The sequence below is a fragment of the Chinchilla lanigera genome, unplaced genomic scaffold, assembly GCF_000276665.1.
Source record: "Chinchilla lanigera isolate Chin_1 unplaced genomic scaffold, ChiLan1.0 scaffold00005, whole genome shotgun sequence".
NCBI classification, from domain to species: domain Eukaryota; kingdom Metazoa; phylum Chordata; class Mammalia; order Rodentia; family Chinchillidae; genus Chinchilla; species Chinchilla lanigera.
Window position 1 is genome coordinate 43,007,242 of NW_004955406.1, and position 27,881 is coordinate 43,035,122.

The following is a 27,881-nucleotide window of genomic DNA, read 5'->3' on the forward strand; positions in this document are numbered from 1 at the left end:
ATCCTACAGTGATGTTCTACATCCAGAACAGAATTATAGGATGTTTCTAGTCCCTCCTTTTTCTTATTATAAAATGAAAATGTAGCAATCCTAGTAGTGTGAAGGCAGAGGCAGGAGAATGTAAAGCTGGAGGTCAGCCTGAGCTACATGACAAGTTCAAGGCTGGCCTGGGCTACATAGTGAGACCCTGGCTCAAGAAGAAACACAACTCTATATTAACTCTTTTTAAAACAATGATTTAAATTACTGTAGCTTTTTATTGTTATTTTAGGCCACTGACCGAGGAATGTTCAGAGCTCAAGGTCAGCATAGTTGAAGTGAAAACATTGTCAGTAGGTGGATTGCAGAACAGAATATAGATAAAATACTGGATGGGACATGGAGATACTTTCAGAATGCAGAACATGACATGTGGTGAAAGGAATATTTCTCATGTTTAGGGAAATAGACTTTGTCCTCAGATCCTTACCTCAGGAGAGGCATTAGGAGTCTTTCAGCAACTTAGGGCTTTGCTTAATGTCATCTTATTTTATATAATTGCCCTAATGGACTTGTTAGGTTTACGAGTGCACAGATAGTTGAAAGGATGGTGAATTGCTAAAGTGAAAATGACCCCATTGTATGGACAAAAAGAAAAAGCCCCCACAAAAAACAGAAATAAAATCTAAAGCAGAGCAACATCGTCTTTACTGTGGGGATATGTGGAAGAAACAGGCCCACAGCCGCCGCAGGGCACTTTCTAAGAAAATGCACGGTGGAAGGATCAAGAGTAAGATGCAGTTGTGCTTTATGTTCAGAAAGCAAAAAATAAATAAATAAAAAATCCACATACACACAAATAAAATTGAAAGTTCATGTAAGAATATCTAACGTAGCAAACTTTTATGTTTAAATGACCTCTCTCCACTTGTAAGATGCTCAGTTCATTTATATGAAATGACTGGAATGAAGGTGTGTATTTTAAAATACTTGAGTCTGTACTGATTTTGATCTTTCAAAGCCACAGTGCTCATTTGATAATCCCCTACCACAGCAGTTCTTGTGTACCCACAGGGTACAAGGTGCAGCAGGAAAGGAAGACTGGCCCTGACCTCTAGGGATTTGCCTTCTGAAGGACAACAGCCTTGAGTGGCCAGCTGTCCAAAGCTTCTGTTTCAAACTATGGAAATCTAAGCAGAGTGCTGTGTCCCAGAGGAGATTTCTTAGAGGAGGTGTTGATTTTGAAAGGAATTTAGAAAAAAGTGAGGAAGATGCATACTTAGGTCTACTTTTTAAGGTCAAAAACATGGATGGCATCCTTTGGTTTACTGGCAAAAGGAAATTCAGTTTCTTCTGAAATAAACTACAAGGTACTATCATGTTATTTTAAGAAACAAGAGGCTTCTTCCACTACTTACTCCACTTGGCTAAAAGCTCAAAACAATTGTTTAGAATCTTGCCAGTGAGCCTGCCATTCTTTCTGCCCTACCTAATGTCAACCAGTCCCTGGCTGGTGAAATTAGTATTAATATTTTATCTTCATGTTTTTATTCCTTTCTCCCTAGATGCCTGTGTGCTGCCACCACCATTTGAAGCTATGGATCCTGTAAATCCTAAACCCTATTATAAGATTGGGGAAAAAGTAGAGTATAGATGTAAAAAAGGATACTCCCGTTTGCCTTTTTTTCTCATGGTTTCTACTTGTGAGAAGAATCACTCATGGGTACCTATTACAGATGATGGTTGTGTAAGTAAGTAAATACAGCCAAGTATCAGGCTTTTTTTTTTGCTTACTCTAGAGCTTTTCACACGTTAGAGTGCATATGTCACTACTGCAGTAATTTTATCACATGAAACAACACTTTGGATTAAATGTGTTTTTTCAAGCTTTGAGAAATTTCTAAGGAATATTTTTCTTGGCAATTGGTTGCCTATGTACTTGTGAACCTTACATTTGCCCTTATAATACAGTAGTTAAATAAATAAAATAATATTCCGTGAATTGAAAATAGCAATGCAGAATTTGGGGTTTGATTCAAGCACATTTGGAAACTGGATTTTAAAATTTCACAACTATTTTCTTTTAGAAATAAAATGTACATATCTAAACCCTCCTCCAAAGGGCAAGATAGAATACATAAATGGGACTCACGAATGGGGCGATCACGTGCACTTTACTTGTGTTGATGGGTAAGTTGCTCCTTAGAGGAAACAAGGTAAACAGTACTGGTTCCCTTTGTTCTGCTTTCCTTCTTAGGCATTCATGTATATTTCCTTTAATTTTGCATTCTATCTACCAAGTTGTATTTCTAGCCAAACAACCTGCAGGTGCTTTATGCACACAGAAAGACGTACAATACATAAAGAACAAAAGTTCAAAGAAAGCAAAGCTGGACAATACTTGTTATATCAAATAATAAGCCTATTATAAGCATTAAGACTACAACAAAGGTAGTGACTTCATCCTTCACAACCAAGTATTGGGAGGTAGAACGCCAACCAAAGCTGTTCTTCTGTCCAGAAAACCCTGCCCCAGGTGCTAAACAGACTATAGTTGACCTAGTTGATCAGGTCAGTCAAAATCTTTCACGTGGAAAACCTTACTTTTAAGACTGCTACAAAGAACTAAAGTATCTGAAAAAAAAAAAGAAAAGAAAAGAAAAGAAAAAGGGCACTGGCACTCAAAAAGAAGCTTTGTCCTGTAGAACTCTTTTAATAATATACACTGGGGACATTAGGCATTTATGGAAAATGTGCATTGAGAGAGCTAGTGTAATACACTATATTAAAAATAAGGCTGAACTCTGGGGGAAGAATCAGCTGTGACCATCTACATGCAGATTCACTGGCTGGTTTTGGGTTTTTTGTTTTGTTTTTACTTGATCAAATAAAAATATTAGAAAATTCAGTTGGAAGTTATACAGAAAGGGCTTGCTAGATACTTTGAGGGAATCAAAGGTTACAGACCTTTCCCAAGAAAGTTGTAGCCTTATGGAGAAATACAATATGTACAGTGCTGTGAAAGTAAAATAGCAAAGGAGAAGTAACAGATAAGTAGAATAATTCATGATCATGACTGTGAGGCTCCAGAAAGAGAGGAGAGATCCCTGTGAATTTAAATCATCAGAGAAGATTTCATTGGGTAATATTGCTCTTTTCCTAGAAAGATCTTTTGATCTAAATCGTACTAATAACAGCTTAATTCTCAAGATAGCACCATGAGACATGATAGATATCCTCTTTTGAAGAGCAAACTGAGCAAGAGAAACTTGAAGTGGTTCAGCCACACTCAAGCAGCTGTCAATCAAAAAGCAGCCACGTTGAGGGACTTGTTCTGATTGGGTCCCTGTCCTCACTGAGCAGAATGTGGGAGCAAAGAATGTGTAATGAGATTGCAGGAAAAAATAATGAGGCCAGACTGACAGGCAACCAGTAGGAGATTTATTTAGACATCTTTCCTCTTGAACAATATATGTACATATTGAGAAATTCCTCCTTTGATTAAATTGCAGGTTTATTTGGCAGTTTCATTGTACGTTGTTTAAGAAACTCATTTCAAACTACCAAAGTATAGAAAAACAGCCATCTAAACATTTCACTATTATGTCATCTTGATAACCACCACAGGAAACAGTAACTTTTTCTTTTCTCATTTAGTTTTCACGTAGTTGGTAATGAAAGGCTATCTTGTGACCTTAAAGGAGATTATGTGCAATGGAGTGGCAGCATTCCCAAATGTGAAAGTAAGTAAATTGTCTTTTTAAGATTTAGGGATCACAGGACCCCTTTATGCATTTAGATGAATAAGTACCCAAAGGGCTTTTCTTTATGTTCGTGATATCTATTAATATAGATCATATTGGAATTAAAAGGGAGAGCTTTTAAAAAGAATTATTTACACATTCATTTTAGGGACAAAAAACTCAATATATGTTAATATGCATAACATTTTTATGGAAAATTTCAAAATGAGAAAAATAATAAAATAGTGACATTACATTTTTGCCAAGCTACCTTGGAGGAAGACATCTGGAGCTAAACTACTGTGTTACCCAGGTTCGTGGCCCCTGCAAAAGTCACTGTACCATGAGCCTGAGAATGAGAGAAGAATATTGGTGTCATTGTAAACTGCCAATTTAAAGAATGAATATATTTATATTTTACCAGACATTTCTCAGTTAGCATTTAGTTTTATTTTTAATCATAAGTCTATTCTCTTATTAAATTGACAGCATCTTTTATAGGAGAATTTATGGCATGGCCTTGCAAATAAATATAAGTATTCTGTACCTTAAAAAAATAACTTTTGTTCTGAAAGTTCATTTCTATATTAACAGTTTGAACTGGGGACAATACATGTGTTCACAGAAGACCTATTAGATAGATACTGAATTCTCAGAACTAGCTTATAGATCTCCTATGTTGATGAATTTATTAAAGGCAATTCCAAAACCTTCATTAATTTTTTCTTTGCTTCTGCCCTTCATTTCTTCTTTTTCTGTCTTTTTGAAAAGAGGTTTTGTGTGACCCACCTCCAAAAATAAGAAATGGGAAGTACACCTTTAGTGACGTACAAGTATTTGAGTATTTTGAAGCCGTCACCTACAGCTGTGATGATGTCCCGGGACCAGATAAACTTTCGCTTGTTGGCAATGAAGTGCTTTACTGTGCTGGCCACAAAGTGTGGAGCAGTGCGGTTCCGGAGTGTAAAGGTGATCACTTCTTGATACGTTGGTTCCTTCATGTCTAATTACTGTGGAAGTCTTTTGTAAATAGTTTTCACCTGCAAGTAAGCACACCAAAAAAGGCATATGTGTTTCCTCCTCTTATAAAAATGGTTTCTAATTTAACTTAATATAGGCTGAATCCAGTCAAAGCTACTTCTAGTTTTAGAGTTCCCTGTCCCTCACCCCACATGGTCTTCACATTCTGTTTAATACACTGTGAACTACTGTGTTTATACATGAGTGAGGATGTTTCTGTCTGAAGCAACAAGACACTAATTTAAAAATAAAGCAGTGGCTTGTACCACAAGAATGTAAAAGTTGTACCTACAGATAAGGATAAAGTTGATTATACTGGATATTGAATAATAAACTTTGAGCCAAAATTTTTTTTTTTAATCTTCAAATATTTAAGGCACTGTAGAGTGACCAAAAGCATGGTGACACTGGGTAGAATTCGCCTCTTGAGTCAGAGGTAGCCTGAACAGCAGCAAAATATATGCCCTTTTCAAGTACACATGTAACAGCTCTAAGGTAGAAAGTGTCTTGGCAATAAGACTATTTTAAGCAAATATTAAAAAATTGAAATCAGTGTATTATCTGATCGCAGTGGAATAAAAGCAGAGATCAGTGACAAAGATATCAAGGAAATCCTCAAATAATTTGCAGATTATTCAAGACACCTCTAAATGATCCATAGCTGAAAGAAGTCAGGCGGGACTAGAAAGTGTTTTGAATAGAGTAAAAACAAAAAACATATCAAAATATCAAAATTGGGGGGAGTACGGCTAATGCATTACTTACAAGGAAATTTATAGCATGAAATAATTATGTTAGGAAAAAGGTCATAAGTCAGTGCTCTAAACCTCCACCTTAAGAAGCTTTTAGCAAGTTAAACCCAAAGCAAGCAAGTGGAAGGAAATGATAAAAACAGACCTGTTATCAATGAAACTGAAAAGAGAAGGAAAATTAATGAAATCAACAGCTAGTTCTTGGAGATAAAGTAGGTAAGCCTACAGCCAGGTGGACCAAGAAAAAAACCACAAATTACCACTACTAAGAATGAAAAAGAGGACATCCTAAATATCCTGTGGTTATATAAAGGATAAAAAAATATTGCAACAAATATTACATAAAAGGTAGTGCCCTTAAACTTACTGGCTTAAATGAAGTTGACAAATTTCTTGACAGTCTCTCTAAACACCAAAACTCTCTCAGAAATACAGATAACCTGAGTAGTCCTGTATCTATTATAGAAATAGAATTTGTGGCTTATGGCCTTCCTCTAAAGAGAACTACAGGCTCAGATGCTCCAGGGGGGAATTCGACAAAACATTTAAGGAGTAAACAAATGTGATTCTATACAAACTTTTCAAGAAAATTCAGGAGGAGAAAACATTTCTGAACCCATTTTATGAAGACAGCCTCACCCTGGACAAAAACATAAAAAATTACAAGCAATATCCTTGATGAATATCAAACTAAATATCCTCAACAAAATTTTAACATCAAATCCTGTGGTAAAATAATAAAATAATAAAGTAAAAAAACAGTAAGTCTTTACCAAGTAGGATTTAGCCCAGACGTCTACAGCCATACCACGCTGAACGCTCCTGATCTCATCTGATCTCAGAAGCTAAGCAGGGTCAAGCCCGGTTAGTACTTGATGGGAGGGTTAGCCCAGGGATACAAAACTTCATCAGAATAACTTAATATATCAAGAGGGCATACAGAAGAAAATTGTATCATCTTACTTGATACCAAAAAAAAAAAACCTATTTGATAGAATTTATCATCTTTTTATGATAAAACTTCTGAGCAGGCTAGAATTAGAAAATAACTGTCTCACTCAATCCAAAAAAGAGGCATCTATAAAATCCCACAGCTGACATACACTTAATAGTAAAAGACTCATTTCTTTCTAATTAAAAAATAAACTAAGGCAGAAACAAGGCAAGGATAGGCACTGTCACCTTTATATTCAACATGGTATTGGAGGTCCTATCCAGCACAATAAGGCAGGAGAAAGAACAGGCATACATATTGGAAAGGAAGAAATCAGGTCATCTCTGTAAACAAGATACCATGAAATACCCATTAGAATGGCTGAACTTTAAACCCACATAACCCCGACCACACTGTATACTGGCAAGGATATATGAAACAGCTGGTAAGAATGCAAATTGAGGAAATTTGAAACACATTCATTGATTTATAAACATACTCATACATACAACTCTCCAACACAAATGGGTCCCAAATGGAATCGTGCTGAGTAATATACGCCGTACTTTAAAGGCTGTGTGGTTCCTTTTATAGGACAGTCTGAAAAAAACAACATTGTGGTAGAGAACAGATTAGGGCAGGCGGTGGTTGGAGTGGGAGAGGGATGTAAATCACAAGTGTGTGCTGAGAAAGTTTGGGAAGGGCTGGAACTTGATCTTTAGCGAGGTGGCAGTTTGTGTGATTGTTACTGCATCTGTAAAATGCATCCATGTGTAAACTCAAAGGGTGGCTTTTACTGTGTGTAAATCCTACCAAACTTTAAAAAAATTATTAGCTGGGACTGAACACAACAAGTAAAAAGATCGCTGAACCTGAAGACGCCTCAGCAGAAATCCAACATGATTTAAGAAGAAAAATTTTTAAAGGGAGAGAGACTCTTACAGACCTGTGGGAGCACACCAGCCAGCCAAACATCTGTGTAACTGAAGTTCCAGGAAAAGAGCCTAGAAAGTTATCTGGGTAAATACTGGCCAAAAAATTATCCAAGTTTGATTCAAAACAGCAATCTTAGATTCAGGAAGTTCAGTGAAAATTTGAGCAGAATGAATAAATTATTACAATTCACCAAAAAGAAAAAAAAAAATACAAGAGACCTAGTAGTTCGATAGAGCTTAGTAGCTTGGCAAAGCTACTAAAGACAAAAGATAACGGAAAAAAAGGAGCCAGTCAGAAGAAAACAACGCCAATGAAAACATGTACTACATTTGAAAGGGGAGTGGCTGAAGGGTCTGGTAAGAATGACTGAGTTCTCCTAAGAAGCCACAGATAGGCTGGAAGGCAGTTGTGGCTGGGAAGGAGTCCCAAGAAAAGACATTTAACCTGGAGTTGTGTATCAGGGAGAAATCTTTCCAAACTGAAGGTTAAATAAGTGAAAAACACTGTTGGATAAAGCAGAGCTGACTGAGTCTCACCAGCCAACCTGGATTACAAGAATTGTTAAAGGAAGCTCTTGGGACTGAAAGGAAATGATGGTGGATGGACATTCCATTCTCGGGGAAAAGGAAGAGCCTTCTTCTAGCCTGACCCAGCCCCTGTAACGCCTGCATGTAATCTCACTTCATACCGATGCCCTGCGCTTACTACACCCACCCCAGTGATTTCTGCTCCCGGCCCCCAAATGCTCCCAAACCACTGATGGACTCTGAAATTAATCTAGTGAGTCCTGACTGCAGTTTACTTCTTAAGAAATACGGTAGAATGGGAAATACAGAAATACAGTATATACAGGCTAAGTATTGATACTAAGTTTTATTTTGGGCCTATATACTTGTGTACTGGTTTATAGCATAAAATGTATTTCTTCATCTCTGAGTTGTAGCCAGAAAAGATTTACAAAACTCTGCCCTAACTCCATCAGCCTTTCTATTCCTTGAAATCCCAAATTGTATTTGTTTCTACATAAATTTCTTTCTGCATATCTTTGTATGACTAGTTTCTTATCTTTTTTTAAATTTTAGTTCACATATGCCTTTCCAGAAAATTCTTTTCCTTATTTTTGCAAAGAGCAGGGTAACATTATCAGTGTCTGAATGACCTTTAAAAAAATCCCTAGAGCTAAAACATGTTTAAACTTAGCCTGAAATTGTTCATCCTTTCTCAAAACTTGTCGGGGAGGCACTGATGTAAGATATCATGATAATCTGTTCTGTGAGGAGCAAGTTACTAGGTTTCTCTGTTTACCTGGAATTAAAATGCTTCATATTAAAAATTTGAAGTGAAAATTTTTGTTTGTCTGTCTGTTTGTTTGAGACAGGATCATGCTACTTAGTGTAGCCTGGCCTTATACTCACTGTGTAGTCCAGGCTGGCCTCAAACTCATGGCAATCCTCCTGCCTCAGCCTTCCAAATTCTGGGATTACAGGTGTGCACCACCATGCCCAGCTCACCACATATTTTTCATTTTGTTTTTAAACATGTTCTATTTCTTATCTCTTTGTCCCTACTTCAAATTAATACTTTGTGCTAATTTTTCTGGTCCTATGTTATAATAAATTTCCGTTAAATCCTGGGGTTTTTTTTCTTTATTTCTTTGCAGTGGTCAAATGTCCACTTCCGGTAGTTAAAAATGGAAGGCAGATAGCAGGACTTGGAACAGCATTTTTCTACCAAGCCACAGTTAAGTTTGAGTGCATCCCTGGTTATTACCTTAATGGCAGCGACACAACTGTTTGTAACAGTGAAAGTGCTTGGGACCCTCCTCTCCCAAAATGTCTTAAAGGTACGAAGTTTTTTTCCCTTCTTGTTTTTTTTTTAAAGTTTATTTCTCTGACATTAAATATCAATTATACAGAAAAGCTAAGAAACAGAAACTTTTCCAGGTCCATTTTGTATTTATTTTTGCATCAGTCATATGACATAAAATTTACATAGAACTCTATTGTGATTTTGTATGTTTTTTTAGGGTTCTTAGCATGTTATATAATCACACGGATATATAGATAAGTTTCTCATGTTGAGTATTTTTCTGTATAAAATATGAACTGTAAGTGATTTTCAGAGTAAGTTGAAGCATGGACATTTTTATCTAGTGAAATAAAAAATGACAGGGATAGTTCATGTAAGCGTAATGAAAAGTAAGTAATTGATCCATTTTATTATCATTTTGTTTTCTAGTGCTGCCTTCTCCCAGTATAAAACCCCCAACTTTGAATTATGCAAGTTTATTAGGTTTCTGCTTATATCATTTTAAAAATGTTTCAACTTTCTGGTGAAAATGCTAACAATAAACCCCAGCTATTTGATCCAATCTCCATGACTTTCCTTTCCATTGTCAACTTCTCCCAGTACAAAACCTCCAACTTCCACGGTCTCAGATTCAGTAACATCCTGTTTATATTCTTTAAAACATCGTTTAAAACATCCATATATCCTTTAAATTCCCAGTAAGTTCTAGTCACAATGAGTGAATTAATAATGGTACTAATAATAGCAATAATAGAAATAGTAATCTACTAATTCATAGTACTCATGAGTTTCATTACTTGCTTTTAGTGAGAAAACGAGGATGAATCTTTTTTACAGCTATTTGCAACATTTTTCCTATCTGCCATAATTCACACTTACGAACAGGAATGCAAACTTGAGATCAAGTTATGTAAACTTTAAATGTGTTTACTCAGATATGAAATGACCTAGTACCTTCCTCACCAGCTGACAGTGAGGTCTGAGAGGAATGCACTTAGAGCACCTAGCACGGTATCTGGTATCCGGGACGCCCTTAAGGGTAGCTAAGCCATCTTCCACTGCTGAATCATCAGTCAAGAGGAAGATCTGCATTAGTGTGTGTTTTCTGTCTTCGCCTTTGGTATTTTATTCTTTTCTTTTAAGTGATCTATTAACACCTCCACTGGTACCTTTCTCAGGATTAGGTTTCCTAACTTGGAATGCGAACAGTTTATTTTTTCTATGTAGTCATCTAAAGAAGCTGTCTCTGCTCACTCCAGAACAAGACCTGCATTTCTACTCCCTCTCTGCTCGTTGTCTCACCTAAAACAATTTTTCTTTTTTCTCTTTACTGAACACTTTTATTTGGCAACAGAAATTGAGTGTTATAGCGACTGAAAGGTAGGAAAAGTTCTTGTTTACTGAAATGGATGGTTTCTGACACGGTTTGCTGATTTAAGATTGGAGAGAGTATCTCGGTATGATGGAAGGAATTATCTTCCCGGTTTCAGTCGTCACTGGCTGCACAGCAGGATAGAGGAGCGGTAACATTAGCCAAGAAGCACTGGCGGCTAGGGCAGACTGCTGACAGGTCTCTAGCCTGCTCCGCTCACATCGTTTCTATGGGCTTTAGATTCCCTTTGTTTTAATGTGGGTACTGAACGGAAAGAAACGCCAGCTGCTGATTTCCTAGCTCTTTAATGTTTACAGAACAGAGGAAATTATACATGTTAGAATAGTAATGACCTTTGTGGAATTCCTATAAGAACCCAGCCTGCTCTCCTTACTTGAGTGCAATAGGGTTGGAAATGGGGCAGAGGGAGACAGCTTTTGGATTGGACTGGTAAGTCAAAACCAAGACCACGGTGAACTTCATGCCCGCCTACCCATCCCCATTTGCTCGCATGCCCCAAGTGGGCATAACCATCATGGCGCACGAGGGCTGTTGATAGGCTCCTCTGAAAGAGTTGACTTAAAGGATATGTAAACCACCAATTTAGCCTGGAGTTTGAAAGATGAGGAAAGAACTGATCATGAGAAAAAGTTTAGGAAGAGACCACAGGGATCTTTTTTAAAAACAAAATAAAAAAATCAAAATTCCTGATGGAATCATTTTTTATCATCCTTTAGGAGAAGACTATATCAACAGCAATATATAATGGTGTTAAGGTGGATTTAAATGTGCTAATATGAAATGTCCAAAAAATACTAAATGAAAACTATTAAGATGCAAACTATATAGTGTGATGCCATTGGATTTTTTCATTTAAAAAAAAATATGGTTACCACGTTATTTTATGGTTTATTATTACTTAACTTCTAGAATTTACATTATAAAATACAAGCTGCACCAGGCTTGTTGATGCACGCCTATAATCCAAGCACTGAGGAGGCTGAGGCAGGAGGACCGCCCTGAGTTTGAGGCCAGCGTGGGCTACATAGTGAGTTCAAGGCCAGCCTGTCTACACAGTGAGATACTGTCTCAAAAAGAGAAAAAAATACAAAGCTGTAGTGAGCGCTTTTATGTGTACATTTTTACATATTTGTGCAAATACGTATGTAGGTCAAATATGTGGATAAAATTCATACAAGTAGAATTGCAAGGTTTAGAAAGTATGCATATTTTTCACTTCAATAATCTTTTTAAAAGAGCAAATATCAAAATGAAGTCCATAGTTTTGTACTGACAAGACTAGCTGAACTGATAGAGAATTAATAGACTCACATTTTTTTTTTTAGGTCCTAAGCCTACTCATCCCACCAAGCCTCCAGTTTATAATTATCCAGGTTTGATAATTATTTATCTTACTGATATAGTTTAAAATCTTTTAATGATAGATTTAAAAATCATGTTTTGTTTTAATTTGTATTTCTTTATTAACGAGGCTGAACTTTTTTGGTCTGCATTTTTATTTGTTCATATATCTGAGACAGAGTTGCTTTTGCTTAGGCTGTCCTCAGGCTCCTAGGCTCAAGTGATCCTTCTGCCTCAGTCTCCTGAGGTGGTGAGCAAACTGCAAATGCCACTGTGCTCAAAGGTCTACATTTATTTTTTCAGGTCTTTTCTTGCCCATTTTTCTGTTGGTTTCCCAAAGGTTTTTTGTTGATTTTAAGAGCTTTTCATGAATGAAAACACCTTTCATATAAACATTTTTCCACATTTTCATTTTTATTGATACTAGCTTTTTATACTACTAGAGATTTTTATAACTTTTAATTATATTCCTTTACAAATATTTTCATAAAACTTCAAAAATTACAAAAGTATAGAATAAAAGATTAGTTCTCTTTCTAGTCCATTATGCCCAAGTCAATCACTATTCATAGTTTAGGGTTTCTTTCTATGTATTTCTGTATGTCACCATGCTTTTATGAGTAGCTGTACATATAGTTCAGCATTTTTTTCTTAAACCAAGATGACATTATGCTGTACATAATATTCCACCACTTGGACTTTTTTCAACTTAGTGTCTTGGGTTGAAGGTCGGTGTAGATTTATTCCCACATATTCTGATGATGGCTTGAATATATGCCACATTTTATTTAACTATTCTCCTATCAGTGATCATTTAAATGTTCAGAAGTTTCACATCAATAGACAGTCAGATGTATCAATCTTTTCCCTAATGGCTATGAATTTTGTCTTATTCTCGTAGGACTTTTAGGTTTTACCCATGCTGATTTCAACCACATGCATCTGACTTCATTCTTTCCATTTAAATTGTTGGTATATTTGAAATTCATAGGTCGTTCCCCTCCAACCCCAAGGTAGGAACCACCAGTTGTGGGTAAGTTGTCGCCCCCTGCTGGTCTAAACTGCCACTTTTATCATCCACGGTATTAGGTATTCTGCTCCTTTCTCTTTTGGATTCTGCTCATTCTCGTGCCAGAACTGCTTTTTTTTTTTTTTTCCATAACACTACAGATCTTAATGCATTGTAAATACTTCCTTATCAGACATTCCCAGACCACTCTAATGTTAATTTTTCCAGATCAACTTTGTGTTTACCGGGGGCTGGGGATTTAGCTCAGCAGCACAGCGCCTGCCTGGCAAGGGCAAGGTTGTGAGTTCAATTCCCAGTACCAGAGAAAAACCAAAAAAAAAAAAAAAAACCTTCGTGTTTACCAATCTGTTGGCCATTTGCCTATCTTTGCTGGGGTGGGGGCTATTTGAGCTCTTGGCCCATTTTTGAATGGGACTTTCGGTCACTGCGTTTTAAGAGTGCTTCCTATATTCTGAATATTCATCTCATCAATTATATGAATGACAAATATTGCCTCTCCTGTGGGTTGTCTTTTCCTTCTGTTAGTGTCCACTGGTGCCCCAAAACTTTTCATTTGGGTGAAGTTCTTTTATCCATCTTGATGTCATTGTTGCCTGTATCACATCCTGACATCGCTGCTAGATCCAGTGTCATGCAGTGTTTCCCTGGTGTCTTTCACAGTTTTAGATCATGCATTTAGGTGAACCCAGTTTGAGTTGGTTTTTGTATATTAAGGGTCCAACTTCATTCTTTTGCCTGCAGATATCCATGTTTCCCAAATACTCTTTCCACAGACTCTTCTTGGCCCTCTTGAGAATAATTTGATTAAATCGGTTGAGGCTTATGTTCCAGACTCCCTATCCCTTTACACCAGTATCACTCCATTTCGATGACTGTAGTTTTATAGTTAAGTTTTGAACCAACCAATGTGAGTCCTGTCAGCTTCAGGGTTTTTTGTTTTGTTTTGTTTTGTTTTCGTCCAGGATTGTTTTGGCTATTTGGGGTCCCTCAAGATTTCTTAGTAATTTTAGGATGAATTTTTATGTTTCTGTAGAAAGTGTGATTGGGATTTTGATAGGAGTCACAATCTAAATTTGTAGGTTGCTTTGTGTTTATTGGTAGCTAAAAATAATGCCTTTCAGTTCATGAAAACAGGATGTCTTTCCATTTATGTCTTTCATGCTTTTCAGCAGTTTTGTAGCTTTTAGTGTCCAAGTCTTGCCTTCTAGGTTAAGTTCATTCCTCAATATTCTATTCTTTTTTATGCTATTTTAAGTGAAATTGTGTTCTTAATTTCTATTTTTGATCATTTATTTTAGTGTACAGAAATAATAACTAAGTTTTGTGTGTTGACTTTATATCCTACAACCTTGCTGAATTCACTGTTCAGTTCTAACAGGCTGTTTTGCTTGTGTAGTACACGTGGAATCCCTAAGGTTTTCTGCATTAGAGATCCTATGATCTGTAAACAGAGATAATGTTACTTCTTCTTGTCCAATTTGGATTCTTTTTCTTACCTCACTGCTGGTTAGAACTTCCAACGTTGTGTTGCGTAGCAGTGGCGAACACAGGCATCTAGCCTGATTCCGACCTAGAGGAGAAACGGAATGGTACAGTACTGAACATGACGTTGGCTGTGGGTTGTTCTTGTGTGGTCTTACGCTGGCGCGGTCTCCTTCCATTCCAGGGTGACTTCTAAAGCAGTTATTTGGCCCCATTCTATCTTTAAACTAGAATCACTAAATAACATAGTCTAATTTTGAGGATATATTAAAGATAAATTTGTATGCTAACTACAATATCACCACAGGAATGTTACTGGACAGGACAGGAAGAAAAAAGCTAATAGTACTGAATATAAATTTACAGAACTTTATGATACTACTTTAAATAAATAGTGACACAGCTTATAAGGAAAATGAAATTTTAAGAGATTTTGTACAAAGGTGAAAAACTCAGTGTCTGGGTTTGAAGGATTTTAAGCTTTATTTATTCTTTTTTTCTTTTTTCTTTTATTTTACTTAATCACTTTCCTTCTTTTCTTTTCCCTAGGATATCCCAACCCCCGGGAAGGACTATTTGACCAAGAATTAAGTTAGTATTTTCATTATTAATAATAACTCTGCATCATGATACCATACCATTCACATAGAAATATCATATATTTCAACTACTGGTATTAAGTAAGAAACAGTGGCACACATTATTCGTGTTAATTAACACTTCTGGTGACTTTGATTGTGTCGATTCTATGAAAAATGTAAGTGATGGTAGGTATGGAAGCATGTTGGTAAGTATAGGCCTATAACTGTGCCCTAGCATCGGAAGGTGGGGAGGACCAGGTCACTCTCTTAAATGCTCTTGTCACGTGTTAAATATATAAAATATATAGAATACAACTTGTTTCCTACCTGAATGTCATTTTGTGAAGGCAATTTGTAGCTAGATTCTCTTCCTACTCATTGCCTTGTAGGTGCTGTAGGTGGGGTTAGTAATGGGCCAGTCTAACACACTCTATGTAGGTTTACACGGTTCACATTGTAGTAAATAAAATGAATTATAGCCATGACAGTTAAAGGTCAATGAAATATAAAAATTTCTTGATGTGAGAAGACAAAAATCTATTTTAATTTATTAGAGTAGCCTAGCAGTGATTAATCTTTTAATAAAAGTCATGTTTGGCTTATTTTTCCACATTATCTTTCAGGATCCAGGGGGACTGGTTCCAGGACTCCCTCAGACACCAAAATGTGGGTGCTGAAGTCCCTCCTATAAAATGACAATATTTCCATATCCCCAAGCCACCTCCTCCTGTGTGTTTTCCCTCTCTAGGTCCCTTATAATACTTAATCCAATAGAAATGCTATTGAAATAGTTGTCATACTCTATTAGGGAACAACGCCAAGAAAATCAAGTCTATGCACATTTAGTAAAGACACAGTTTATTCCCCAAATATTTTCCCTCCACAGTTGATTGGACCCTTGCAATTGGACCTGTAGGTCCACAGTGCCAACTCTACATTTGCCCTTGACTTGTGGTGCATCCTGGTGATGCTGGGGTTGCATCCTAATGAAACCTCGTGTAAATGGAAGCTATCCTAAATTCAAGTGCATTCCACGCCCCTAGCTTACTGATTCCATAGCTCAGCAGTACGCAACCAACCCCGGTGGTCAACCCTGTGACTGCGTGGCACACACCCCCTCCAGCATCCTGAGCGCCCATCATGCATCCTGTTGCCAACCCAGGGAAAAGTCAAAATTCAAAGATTTTCCCGTACTATAATGAATGCTAATTGTTCCAGTAACCTTTGCTAAGTAATCTGAGAACCAAACACAGATGTGTGAAGTTTCTATTAAAGATGTTCACAAACTGGACCCAAAACCTGAAAACTAGGTTAGAAGGGTTCAGTGACTTAGTAGCCAGACATGGTGGCATACACCTCGAATACCAGTACTCAGAAAGGCCGAGGCAGGAGGATCCCTGAGAGTCTGAGGCCAAGCTGGACTATATAGTGAACAAAAACAAAAACAAAAAAAACCCCACCTATATGCACTAGTAGTCATGCTAAAACTAACTAATCTTTTATTTTGCTCTGCTTAGATGATTTGAGCCAAATAAACTTAACTGTTGTCTAGATCCATTCCTGCGCTACATCTTCTGTTTTTCTGTTTTTACATTTTCTAGATATATGGATCATTATTCTGCTTATTCTTATTGCAGGTAAATATCCCAGACTTTGACTATCACTGCAAAGAAGTGAACTTTCTAACGTACATTTTCCCTTCTATAGTTTTTATAGCTTGAGATTAGGGAGACCAACCCAGATCAAGACCAGCCTGGGCAAGTTAGCAATTTAGTGAGTCTCTGTCTCAAATTAGAAAAATGAAAACGGGCTGGGGAAGGCCCTGGGTTCAATGCCCAGTACTGCACAGGAAAGAAAAAGGTGGTAAACCAAGCTAGAAAAACTTGTCTTTTATATAGTACCCTTTGCTTTTGCTGATTTTACATTTCTGTACCCTATATATATATATATACTTCAAGAGGCCTAAATACAACAGGCTTCCCTAAGATGATGTGAGAAGGGTTTGCCTCTCAAATGCACTTTTGGTAATTTTCTAAATCAAGCTAGGACTCATCTCTGACTTACTTTCTACTGTGTAAGTGATTCCAGGGAATTGGATTTAGATAATGTAGAATCCAGATGGAATATAAACTATAGATACTTGAATCAAATACCACTTTCTAACATTTAAATATAACCAACATTGTTTCTTCTGCTTAGATTTTGAATCCTGGTTATTAGTTTGCAGAGTCACATGTTATTTATCTCCTCTTTCCCTGCAGTTGTCGGGTTGGCTGTGCTAGTTCTTATTGTGCGCAGACTCTTTGAACACCACAAGAAAAGGTAACTATAAGCATGTTTCTTCTAGGTTATGGGGCCTGCTCACCCTCCGCGTGCTTTTGTGCAGCCCAAGCTGGGCTTCCTATTGGTGGAGTCTTTTTCCAAGCGTGCCTGCACTGGTGTGTCCTCCACATTGTATCTCTCTACTGAAATATTTTCAGCTACTTTTAACAGCATTGCGGATGGGAGGGGTCTGTGCGGAGTTCTTCAGCGCTGTTATTGGAACAGTTTCTGTAGGGTGGGAGGATTAAGTTCCGTAGTGACCCATGGACTATTCTGAGGCCCCTTCCACCCGAGGGATCTGCTATTTCCTAAATTGGGTGAATGGCCAAAATGAAAGTATTTGACTGTGGAGACTATGACATCTGTAGTCATGGACTTTCTATGATGCATGTTTCTGTTTGTCAGTACAATTCAGCTGGTTGTAAGAAGCTAGGAGGGTGTCATGTTCAAATTCCCAATTTGGTTGGTTTGTTGTTTTTTTTTTTTTTTTCTTCTGTCTTTTGGAGTTGTTAAAGTGGGGGATAAAAACCAGCACTACTAGGTTTCTTTCTTATGCTCTCTTAACTTACAAGATTACATTATAATGAAGGGGCTCCATTTGCTGAGGGCTTCTCCATTAACTTTTTGCTATCTTTTTCTCTATAAAAATCAAAGCAAAAAATAAATAAATAAATAAATAAATAAATAAATAAATATGTATCCTTTAAGGAAAATAGTGTTTTAAGTAACAATTTAAATTTTAACAAAAGAAATTACCTTATGATGAAAAATTTAGAATAAATCCTGGAGTATGGGCCAAGAACAGCCTGAAATATGTATTTTTATTTTTTCCCATAGCTTTAAAAATAGCTTTGAAATTAAGCATAGTAATTTTAAGACTTCTGTTGCTCCTGGCTTTTTGGGTTTTTTTAAACTTTTATATTAATATTCAGGCTTGGGCTGTATAATAAAAGTATATTCTCTCATAAAAATCTCAAACTTTTTTTTTCATATTTTTTAGTTAACTTATAAAATATTTGCAGTTCCTTCATTTGAATCTTAAATCTTACACTACAGAACTCATACTATCCATACTTAATTTTTGTGACAGTTTTATTTTTAAATTATATATATAACAGTGTGAATAGAAAATATTATCAATGGAATAGTTTATGAATCTAAAAGGTTTGTGTAGAAATAACTTCCAGCAATACCAAAACAGCATTCTGCTCATTTCCTTTTATGTTTGAAATGTCACTCCATCAAAATTCTTAAACATTCCCAAGGAATGTCAATCAGACTGTCTTTCTGGATACCGTTAGGGGTATTTTAAATCTAAGCAATGACCTGAGCATTATACTCACAAATTAAAGGTTCAAAAGCAATAGTGAGGGGCTGGGGATTTAGCTCAGTGGCAAAAGCGCTTGCCTGGCAAGTGCAAGGTCATGAGTTCGATTCCTGGTACCGGAAGAAAAACAAAAAACAAACAAACAAACAAAGCAATAGTGATTTCAGATTTCAAAATTAATTTTTATGATTTTTATTAAAAATCTATCCCTATGTTATAGCACAAGGGTCCAACAGAAATTTGCTTTATTAAAATTTTAATATATTTTGCAAAGATATTTTATCTTTAACCAATGCAGCATAATTAATCCCATATACATTAGCACGACTTGAGGACAAAAATACAAAGAATGGTGTAGGAAGGGTGATTTTTAATCACCTTTGAATTAAATGTAAACTATGGGAACCCTTTAGGGTTTCCTTTGCTCTCTATATGCAGAAACATACACAGAGTAAGATGCAATGGTTGAACCAACAGTTAAGTTCTTTCAAATGCCTAGCATGCACAGGGTCCTAGGTGCAAGGCCTAACCAAACACAAAACAAGAGAGTGAAAGAAGGGAGGAAGTAAAGGCAGGGAAAGGGAGGGAGGGAACGAAGAAGGGAAGGGCAGAGAGAAAGGGAAGAGGGAAGGAAAAAGTTAGGTTCTTAACTTTCCAATTGTTTGGATTCAAGGCCCTGAGGTCTCCTACATCGTTCTAATCTTGAAAGTCCAGAGCAGAGTGTCTCTAATTGTATGCATGCTTGAGTGCCCTCACATCACTGGGTCTGGGGCAGAGCCTGAGATTGTGCACATCTGATGTGTATCCAGAGATGATACTGTATTGCTCAGACTAAAGCTTTGAATATCCAGGCTGCTGACTGCCGTTGATGGAACCGTAATGTTGGCTCAATACACAGGCAGGATGGGTCAGAATCTGATCATGGACTCGGGCGGTCAGCTCAGCTTGCAGTAGGGATGGGGCTGAAAGTCCCAGCCCTCTGGTCCTGCGTGTGTTTCTTTGAGCAGCCCCCAAGCTAAAACCAGCTGGGGTTCCAGCCGCCAGGCAGTTCACACAAAGGGACACCATGTTGACCTTCCTGAGAATTTCAATAGTTGTACGGCAGGAAACAAGGATGAAGACCAAATATATATTTCATATTACCGCATGGCCTTAGAAACTTCTCCTACAAGACTACAAATGATGACATTACTTCTCTATGCAACTGGAAGCAGGGCAATGGGCATAGATCATCTCAGATTGCTGCTATAGCTTGGGACAAAATGGGTTTGGTATAAACCGGTTCTTAGGATGATTTAGGGACAGCTACCCTTCTGTAGCCTTCACTCAAAGTACAAAAATAGGGTCAGCAGTCATTGTAAAGAGCATCCAACACTATTTAAATTATTTGATGAAAAATGGCCAGAAGGTTAAGCATCCTGCCAGTCTCCTGTTTCTTAGCTCTCAGCTCATTCCAGGTAGGACAGGACCCCCTGGTCTAAAGCAGGTCCCACCTGAATGCTCCTTTCTTCTGTTTCCTTTTTAACTAATTCTTTCTCATCTTGGGAGCCACAGTCCTTGTCTTGCTACTGCCTAAGTCCCATCTCACAAATCTGTATGGCTCTGAATCACATACACCTTGTGTTTACATGTTTTTTCACTTGTGAATTTTTTTCATAAGTGTGTTATTTTCTTTACCCCTGTTAAATCGCCCAGAATAGGTGAGAGTTGTTAAAGTTATGAAACTTATTTGCATCATTCATATTTTCAGTTACCTGTGACAAAATAGTTTTCTCTATTAATGATATTTACTATTTGGTATACCTTAAGCCTACTTTTAATGTGATGTTATTATGAAATGATTCAATTAGTTTGTCATTTTTAAGCTATCTGCTTAAAGGTTTGTTTCACTTTGTGAAACATTTATTTAGACACAGACTAAAAATTAAGGCACAGTTTAAAATTTAAGACCAGAAGCAGCCGGGCATGCCTATAATCCCAGCACTCAGCAGGCTGAGACAGGATCGTTGCGAGTTTGGGACCAGCCTGGGCTACAAAGTGAGCTGAAGACCAGCCTGAAATACATAGTGAGAGCCTGTCTGAAGGATGCAAAAAAATAAATAAAAATTAATACCAGAAATTGTGATGACATGGGGCAAAAAAATAATGTGTAACAAAAGACTGTATAGTTGGTTTAGGAAGCATAGTAATGAAGTGAGAGCCAGCCCAGAAATTTGGGGGGCTGTGTGATACATTGTACAAGAACTTGCCCTCAAGTTGAAAAAACAGTGCCACAGCAAGAAACTATACTCGATGCAAAATATCAAGGTGCATCTTAAAAAATGACTTGTCATAAAGTTGATTTCTAAGACAGTATGACATAGACTTAATAAATACTGTATATATTTCCTTAAAATCAAGGGTGCTTGAGACCTGGACCACTTCTCCTCATGTGTTACTCTGAAAGAATTTTTACAGCATTTGCTTTGTGCAAAACAGTTTCAAGGGTAAACACATCAGACAGAAATTTAGTATGTGTTCATCTAATGAGTGATACGTAAGACTTCAGGTAGCTCATTGTACCAAGTTCATGTGAGAAACAGAAAATTTGATTAATTTATGGACCCGGTGCTCAGCTGTTCTTCTATCACTGATTTATCTCATGTGATATGACTTCTGGCTTGATCCCTCTACCATATTCAGCCCTTTTCCATTCCTCTGTCCAGCACAAACCAGATGACAGCCACAAAGAAGTAAAATTTACTTCTATCTGAGAAGGAGAGGTGAAAGGTTTGCTTTTATCATTAAAAAAGGTATCTGCTTTCTGTGTGTTTCTCTGTCACGGTGTCCTTTGTTTTGAAAAATGTTCAGGTTGGCAGTAATGATCAAAGAGGAAACTTAGATCCCTCTTCCTTTTGCTGAGTTGCTCATGTTCCTTGTACCATCATGTTTGTATATTTATCTAATCCACACTGGCAGGATTTGCTTTGTCATAGGCTTCAATAGAGTCCTGTTCCCTTCATTCTTGCATCAGACTGTCCAGTTCCTCCAGCTCTGAATCCAAAAGGCAATTTCTGACCTCAGTGGGACATGACCAATAGAACCAGTCAATTTAATTTCAAAGAGGGAAAAATGGCCTCTTACAGAAGCCAAAGTATATTTTATTTAATTTTGTAAATGTAAAGACATTTATGCTTCCCTGAACCAAAATATATGTGGCATATTAAAAAAAAAAAAAAACTAGAAAAAATACTCAGATTTTGAAAAATCATGGATTTCTTTGCCCTAAACCCTTTGGTCCCACCACGTCCTGTCTCTAACTGAAATGAGTTCCAAGTGCTTGTCTGTCTGTGCTGGAATGGGTGTCTGTGTGGCTGGGAAATCTGTGCTTTTCATGAGAGACTCTATTCTAGTTCATAATCGAGAGCTTGGGAGCAGGATCTACAGAGGCCACTGGGAAACGCAGTTTCTTAATAAAAACAAGATTGTGTTTCTGAGCACAGGGGCAAAGTGGAAGACAACACCTACAACTAGAACTGATGACCTGACCCTAACCAGCTCTCTGCGCCTTAGTCCCGTGGGACACACTAAGGCTAAAGCCCAGTAAAGTAGTCTCCAGACTTCCTGAGCTTCAGGGTGTCTGAACATTTAAAACAATGTAATGAATGCTCAAGTTGACCTAAAATAGCTGTAATTGGTAATTAAGTTTCGAATTCTTATTGTCCTCAAAGCAGCTATATTGACATATCAAATATATTGATATTAATGCTTTTTATCTCTCTCAAATGTTAAATTCCTTTTCAAAAATTCTATGTTAAGCATTCTACTACTATGCAAAAAAGAAAATGCTGAAAACTACAGCAGTCTTGAAGAATTTAGTGTCAGGCCAAATTATTAAGTCACTCACCACAGTATTCCTTAAGAAACTGCCATAATATTGGGTGCTGTGGTGCACTCCTGGAACTCCAGCTATTTAGAGGGCTGAGGCAGGAGAATTTCAAGGTAGAGACTACCCTGGGCAATTGTCATTAAGATACAATAAGGTTGGGGAGGTAGCTCAGTGGTAGAGCACTTGCCTAGCTTGCACAAGGTCCTGTGTTCATCTTCTGGTATTAAATTTATATATATATATATATATATATATATATATATATACACACACACACACACACACACACACACACACACACACACATACTCATTCTATGTACTGTCAGCCAACCAAGGCAGGGCTGAGTGCAGGTACAGCCACATGTTGCCTCTTAGGACATGCTGTAAGTGTAAATTGCACACAATGTCCAAGACATAGGACAGAAAAGAGTGTAAAACGCACGTAAAAATGTACACACAGTATTTTATACCTAGATGAGTTTAAATAATATTAATTCTGCCTCTTTCCAACATGGCCTCTGGAAAATGTCCATATGTGAACTCATCAGACAGCACTGGACATGAATAGACTTTGCAAAGACGCCTACTGTTAAGAGACTGTGGCATAAACTTGAGTTATTTTGGAGGATACAGGATACGGACATGGGGGTAAACGAGGCACGATGTCCTAGCACTGTTAGGACCACCAGCTTTTTCAGAGTTCACTTCAGAGCTGCTGACTCAAATTCGTGATAGCGAAGCAGCCCTTCTCGCCCCAGTCTTCCCTACTGGCCCTCAAAGCAAGGAAATATTTACTAAGTACTTCGTGTGCTGCTGCTGTTTGTTTTGGAAGGGATTAAAAATGTAATACAAAGATAGAAGAAGGGTTTGAACCTTTGAAATTATCTTAATCATTTGATTCTAGTTTGGGGACTTTATTATCTATAGTGTTTTTTGGTTTTGTTTTTTTTTTTTTTTTGTCTTCTTTTGAGTAGGGGTGGAGCTCTGTGTAGAGGATTTGCCTGGCTTGTGTCAGATCCCGCATTCCATCCCCAGCACTGGAAAAATAGAGGTCTCTTTCTAAAAAGCCTTCTGGGATGTAACTTCTGTACTTAATTGTATTTTTCTTGGATATTACCTCTATTCCTTGCTTTGTAGGGACACACAGATCTGGGCTCACTACACCACTTTTCAGAAAAGCTCAACTATTCCAGCAGCGTAAACTGCCTGCTTTCCGCCAACCTGCGCTTCAGTTCGCCCTTCGGTTGTTAAAGCTTCGGGTCTTCTCTCTTCTCTTTCTCTTCTCAGCTGTGCGGGTCCAATGCTCACATTTTACTGCAGTGTCAATGCAGCACCTCCTGTGCTGCCTCAGGTGCAGCCCATGTGTTTGCGCATGAACTCAGTGCCTCTGCCGAAGGGCAGGCCTACCAGTGTCCCCAGTGGCCTTCAGGAGGGGAAGTCATTTGTTTTACAAAATGTGGCACATTCAGACAAACATACAGCAGTAGCAATGAAATTAATTTCCTTTGTAAAGAAAGTGATGTTGACATCTTTTGAATGCTAACCCTTAGGACACTTCCTTGCAGCAACTCTAAAAAGTGTTTTACATATCGTCCTCAAAGCCTTTACAGACGCATGTATACTCCTTTGGCACCTGTCACTGAAAACAAGAATGTAGAAAACTGGGAACATGGACAAGTTTTATCACCTTAACTAGCACTGTCATTGGAAAATTATCTACACTTAATAAGGTTGAAGTTTAGATAATTTTCTTCTACTTATTGGTAACTTCTTCGGTAATTTAAAGAAGCTAGAAAGTGTATGTATGACATGCACTTCTACTTTTTGGTGACATCGCTGAGCTACCAGAGCCAGGTGCACACGTGTAAAAAGCTGGGGGGACGCTACTGCACGTAGCAAGCGCAGCAGCGTGAGGTACCAGGCGAACTCTGCGCCCTTATGGTTTCCCTAGAGAGTGCTGTGTGTGGAGTAATGCTAAGTTCTGGCTGCAGGCGGCTTGCTTTCTCTCCTTGACAGGCCTTCCCTTAAACTGGCTGGGGGTATAGCTCAGCGGTACAAGCGCCTGCCTGGCAAGCACAAGGTCCCAAGTTTGATTCCCTGTACCAAAAAAAAAAAAAAAAAAAGGCATTGTAGCCAATAAATTCATCAGGTAACTCGAGCGACGTCAAACTGTAGTCCATGTGCAGTGAGAGCTTCCTGTCTGCACATCTCCTCTCCTCTCCTGAGAGGCAGAGAACAAGCCACGAATTTCAGAGAAGGGAGCTTCATCTGTTTGCCCCCCTACCCTGGCTCTCAAGCCAGCACAGCAAGTGACCCTTCCTTTGGAACCTGTGGTTGGATACTTGGGGAAGTAACCTTTGGGTTAGAATTCTGAGTTAGAATTAAAGTGCGTGTTCATTTTCACATCTCTCTCCAGAACGTAGCAATTGTTCACCTAATTTTTTAAACCTAATGAACTGTTTTCAACTTTATGATTAAATAAATTTAAATTTATACTAGTTTCCGCTTCATATTTAGTGTTTTCAATTTAAATTTATATTGGAGATTTTTGTGTAAATATTGTTTGTCAAGTAATTTGTAAAACTTAAACTTGTACATTTGGAGATGCTTCATTTGTGTGGATGTGTCTGTGCGACTAGCATGTTTATCACAAGTCAGAGTCTGTTTCCAAGAGAGCCCTCTCTCAACATGCCACTCCTGTTCCTCACAGCCTGGTGTCCCCAGGTATCCCCTACCGTCTGCCTGGCAGCCTCTGTGTTCAGTGACCCCTGACCTGCAGGGTGGAGTCCAAGATGCCCGCATGATCTTGACCTTCTTCAGTGAAATCCTTTCTTCCCAAGCCTTGCTTTCTGCTGCATCTCTTCAGATAGCCTACTCTTGGTCAAGCCGGACCATCTGTCCCTATTTTCTGCTATACTCCCAGTCTCTGTTGCTTGAAGTATCTTTTCTCTTCTCTAGAGTTGTGTGTCTTCCAAAGATCATCTCAGATAGGAGCCACTGCCTGCAGCTTTGCCTGGTTTCTCTCCAGCGTGTCTGACTATTACCTAATTGCAAGTTAGCTACGTTAGAGTGTCTAACAAAACATGCATCTTCTGTGTCTGTTAAATATGTACAGTGCTAAAGAAAAACCAAATCCCAGCAATTAAAGCATACAGTTTGATCTGTGTAACTAATAGGATGTGCGTTTATTCACACAAAAAATCATTCTGGCTGTCTTTGCAGATTAGAGTCCGACTGCTGAGTGTCTCAGATGAGGCCTTCATTCCTCGGGCTGTACACTGGAATCACCTGGGGAGTTTCACCGACACCTGGGTCCCCAGCCCACGGGTTCATAGCTAATTGATCTGGGATGTGGCCCAGGCACTGGGCTTTCTGTGTGTCCCAAGTGATTCCACCGATACAGCTGAGGTTTAGGCTCTCTACATTAGGGATTCTCAGGCATGACAGTCAATTTCTCCAAATAAACTTATATTTGGAGAAAGTAAAGGTTTATACTCCCTGCCACCAAAAAAAAAAAAAAAAAAAAAAAAAAATCATGGTTTAATTCCACCTGCCAAATCAGAAAATTTTAGAGTTGAGGTCTTGCTGTCTAGCTCAATGTGCTTTAAAAATGCAGAAGAACTCTTTTTAATATCAATGCTGGATGGAAACTATATTAAATGTGATCAAGGAAATCATTTTAGAAAATGTTACTTGACCTTGGGACTTGTTTTTTCTTGTCAATTGCCAAAAAGGAGAGGGAATGCTTTTAAGGTAATTAACAAAGCCTTCTGAAAGAATGCTGAAAAGACCTGGAATTGGAAGGAATTTAAGTTGGCATCTGAAAATAGAGTTTCAGGCTAAGGGAAACAGACAACTCTACGGTAGAGTATTGGGTATTGTCAGGCAATAGCTAACATTGTAACCAAGAATGAAGTTTTTGTGTGTTTTAAATTTGCATACTTGTATTTGAGGATTTAACAGAGTCTCATAATCCCTGCAGTTGCTGCAGAACTGAGTGACTGCACCTATGGATTATTATTTCCTAAACTGCGCTGCTCTCGGAATGTCTCCACTCTTTCACAAAGGTTACAGTGAGCCCAGCCTCTGTAGAGTACGGCACTGCTGCCCTCCTGTGGACAGCTGGGGTATGGGACCATCCCTCACTTCCAAACTGTCCTCAGATTCAGTCAGTGCTGTGATTTCAGAAGCAGTTCCTAATTTCATTTTGGATTCACTATAAAACTAGCCCTCTTCTGCTACTTCTGTGAAATTAACATTTTTTAAAAAGCAGCTGAGGGCCGGGGATATAGCTCAGTGGCACAAGTGCCTGCCTGGTAAGCGCATGGTCCTGAGTTTGATTCCTGGTGCCAAAAAAATAAAAAATAAAATTAAAGATTAAAAAAAGCAGCTGAACACTTCCCCTTCCTGCTCTAATATGGGGGAAACATTGCTGTATTTCCAGCACTCTGGGACCCTGAGGCAGTTCCAACCAGCCTGGGAAGCAATAGCAACTTGGGGAGAACCTGTGTCTCAAAATAAAAGAAAAAAAGGGCTTGAGATGTATGACTCTATGCAAAGGCCCTGGGTTGAGTTCATCCCCAAATACCAAAAACTAAAAACAGGGTAAGTATAGTATAGAGGAATATATATAGGTCCTTCGATCAATAAAATGACTTTCCTTCCTTCTCACTTATAGCCAGCAGGAAGGAAAAACCAACCAGAAGACCGGTCATCTCAAAGACCAGCCCAGCCTGTCCACCCACAGCCTGAGAAAGCCTGTGCAGACGTAGTAAAACTGATTTGGTAGAAGCCACTTGAGCTGATGTCCGCCTCCCTGTGTCGCTTTTAGGAACTGTACTACAGTGTTACGGTGTCAGACTCCTGGAAACAGGCCCTTGGGCCTGCCAGTGCTTAGGTCTGTGACTTCAGTAATCCAGGGACTGATGCTTAGATGAGCATGAACGCACCAGGCCAGGAAAAATCATCCCATTTCCACCCCTCTCCACCGCAGGTGCTCCTGGGGAAAGCACTCCTTAGCTGTCCTTGAGGTGGGTCCCATGGCACCATGATTTGCAAATGCTGGTGTCCAAGTGAAGTACACAATGACTTTGCTAAAAAGCCCATGCTGACTCACTAGCTCTGTGTGGGAGGCGGGGTCTGCATTTCTACTGCGCTTCCAGGTATCACTATGTCAGGGTCTCCAAAGACAGCCAAATCGTAATGCACAGCACTTGGGAATGTGCCTGGAGACAGTGATGGGGTTTTGCAGAGTAAAGGTTCTGAAGTGGGGAGGTGGTGCCAGCAAGGAACTGTGTGTGACCCCAAGGTTGCTTAGAAGAGAAAGCCAAAGGGAGACCTGACTAGGATGGTGAGGGGCCCC

At 38.3% G+C, this 27,881-nt stretch overlaps 1 protein-coding gene across 11 annotated transcripts in view; it reads left to right on the forward strand.

The window, feature by feature from the left end:
• The window catches only part of Cd46 (CD46 molecule, complement regulatory protein), a 31,739-nt gene extending 4,425 nt beyond the window's left edge, over window positions 1-27,314 (forward strand). For 2 of the 11 annotated variants that reach the window (XM_005375439.2, XM_005375434.1), the window contains exons 2-11: window positions 1,545-1,730; window positions 2,067-2,169; window positions 3,637-3,722; window positions 4,494-4,691; window positions 9,025-9,207; window positions 11,892-11,939; window positions 14,969-15,010; window positions 16,602-16,637; window positions 17,262-17,322; window positions 27,198-27,314. In XM_005375439.2, the coding sequence (XP_005375496.1) occupies window positions 1,577-1,730; window positions 2,067-2,169; window positions 3,637-3,722; window positions 4,494-4,691; window positions 9,025-9,207; window positions 11,892-11,939; window positions 14,969-15,010; window positions 16,602-16,637; window positions 17,262-17,322; window positions 27,198-27,291 (1,005 nt within the window). In that variant the 5' untranslated portion in view covers window positions 1,545-1,576 and the 3' untranslated portion in view covers window positions 27,292-27,314. Of the gene's footprint in view, window positions 1-1,544; window positions 1,731-2,066; window positions 2,170-3,636; window positions 3,723-4,493; window positions 4,692-9,024; window positions 9,208-11,891; window positions 11,940-12,808; window positions 12,941-14,968; window positions 15,011-15,623; window positions 16,042-16,601; window positions 16,638-17,261; window positions 17,323-23,656; window positions 26,053-27,197 lie in introns of those variants that run through there. The other 9 variants (XM_005375435.1, XM_005375437.1, XM_013502946.1 and 6 more) reach the window with 9 other exon arrangements.
• The last annotated feature ends 567 nt before the right edge of the window (window positions 27,315-27,881 follow it).